This window comes from Arachis ipaensis, chromosome B07 (genome assembly GCF_000816755.2).
Source record: "Arachis ipaensis cultivar K30076 chromosome B07, Araip1.1, whole genome shotgun sequence".
Taxonomy (NCBI): domain Eukaryota; kingdom Viridiplantae; phylum Streptophyta; class Magnoliopsida; order Fabales; family Fabaceae; genus Arachis; species Arachis ipaensis.
The window spans coordinates 1,006,159-1,006,907 of NC_029791.2; the positions used below are offsets into that span (position 1 = coordinate 1,006,159).

Below are 749 nucleotides of genomic sequence, written 5' to 3' on the forward strand. Positions count from 1 at the left end.
ATAAAACTCTAAAAATAAAAAATATCTAAAATAAAATAAAAAATGCAAATGCAAACTAAACAAAATTTAAATACTCGGGCCAATGAGTAATAGCTCAAATGACATAGTCTCCCCATACTCAATTGAAAAGTTGCGAATTCGAGTCTCCTATCTTTGATAAAAAAAAATTTAAATACCCGGTTCAACCGCCGCAACTTTGAGGATCTTGCTTTTGCATTTACCACAACTCCACAAGTAACCCCTTCTGCATTTGTTATTGCATGATACCTTTATAACAATCTTTTGCTGCACCAATTGAAATTCAATTTCAACAATAATATTAATTAGTAATATATAAAATTAAATTTCCAAGTAACTAGAACATATATATATATGTTAGTTCAATCCTTTCATATAATCATTAATTAATCACAACTAATCTTACCTCCATACTTGCAATGAATGAAGACCGAATTCGACAAGTGATGAGAAGAACCTAGCTATAGCTAGCTGGAATTTTTTCCTTTTATAAAAAAATTTAAGTGCTTAATTGAATTGTGATATTGAGAATGTGGTTGGCATTGGTGTATTATTTAATATTTATAGAGAATAGTCAAATTAATTAGCATGGACTATTATACATAGTAGTACCTAGTACGTTGTTCTATTAGCTGACTCAAAGGTAAAAGCCAAATCCTAAGAAGATTTAAGAACAACGACTAGTATATATAATTATTAATTATTAATTAAGGATGTTGAAAAATCTGAGT

At 28.4% G+C, this 749-nt stretch overlaps 1 protein-coding gene across 1 annotated transcript in view; it reads right to left on the minus strand.

The window, feature by feature from the left end:
• Positions 1 to 430, minus strand: part of LOC107606421 (BTB/POZ domain-containing protein At1g55760) — a 6,228-nt gene extending 5,798 nt beyond the window's left edge. The window contains exons 1-2 of the mRNA XM_021106710.1: positions 425 to 430; positions 177 to 285 (exon numbers count right to left, since the gene is read on the minus strand). Of these exons, the coding sequence (XP_020962369.1) occupies positions 177 to 285; positions 425 to 430 (115 nt within the window). The remainder of the gene's footprint in view (positions 1 to 176; positions 286 to 424) is intronic.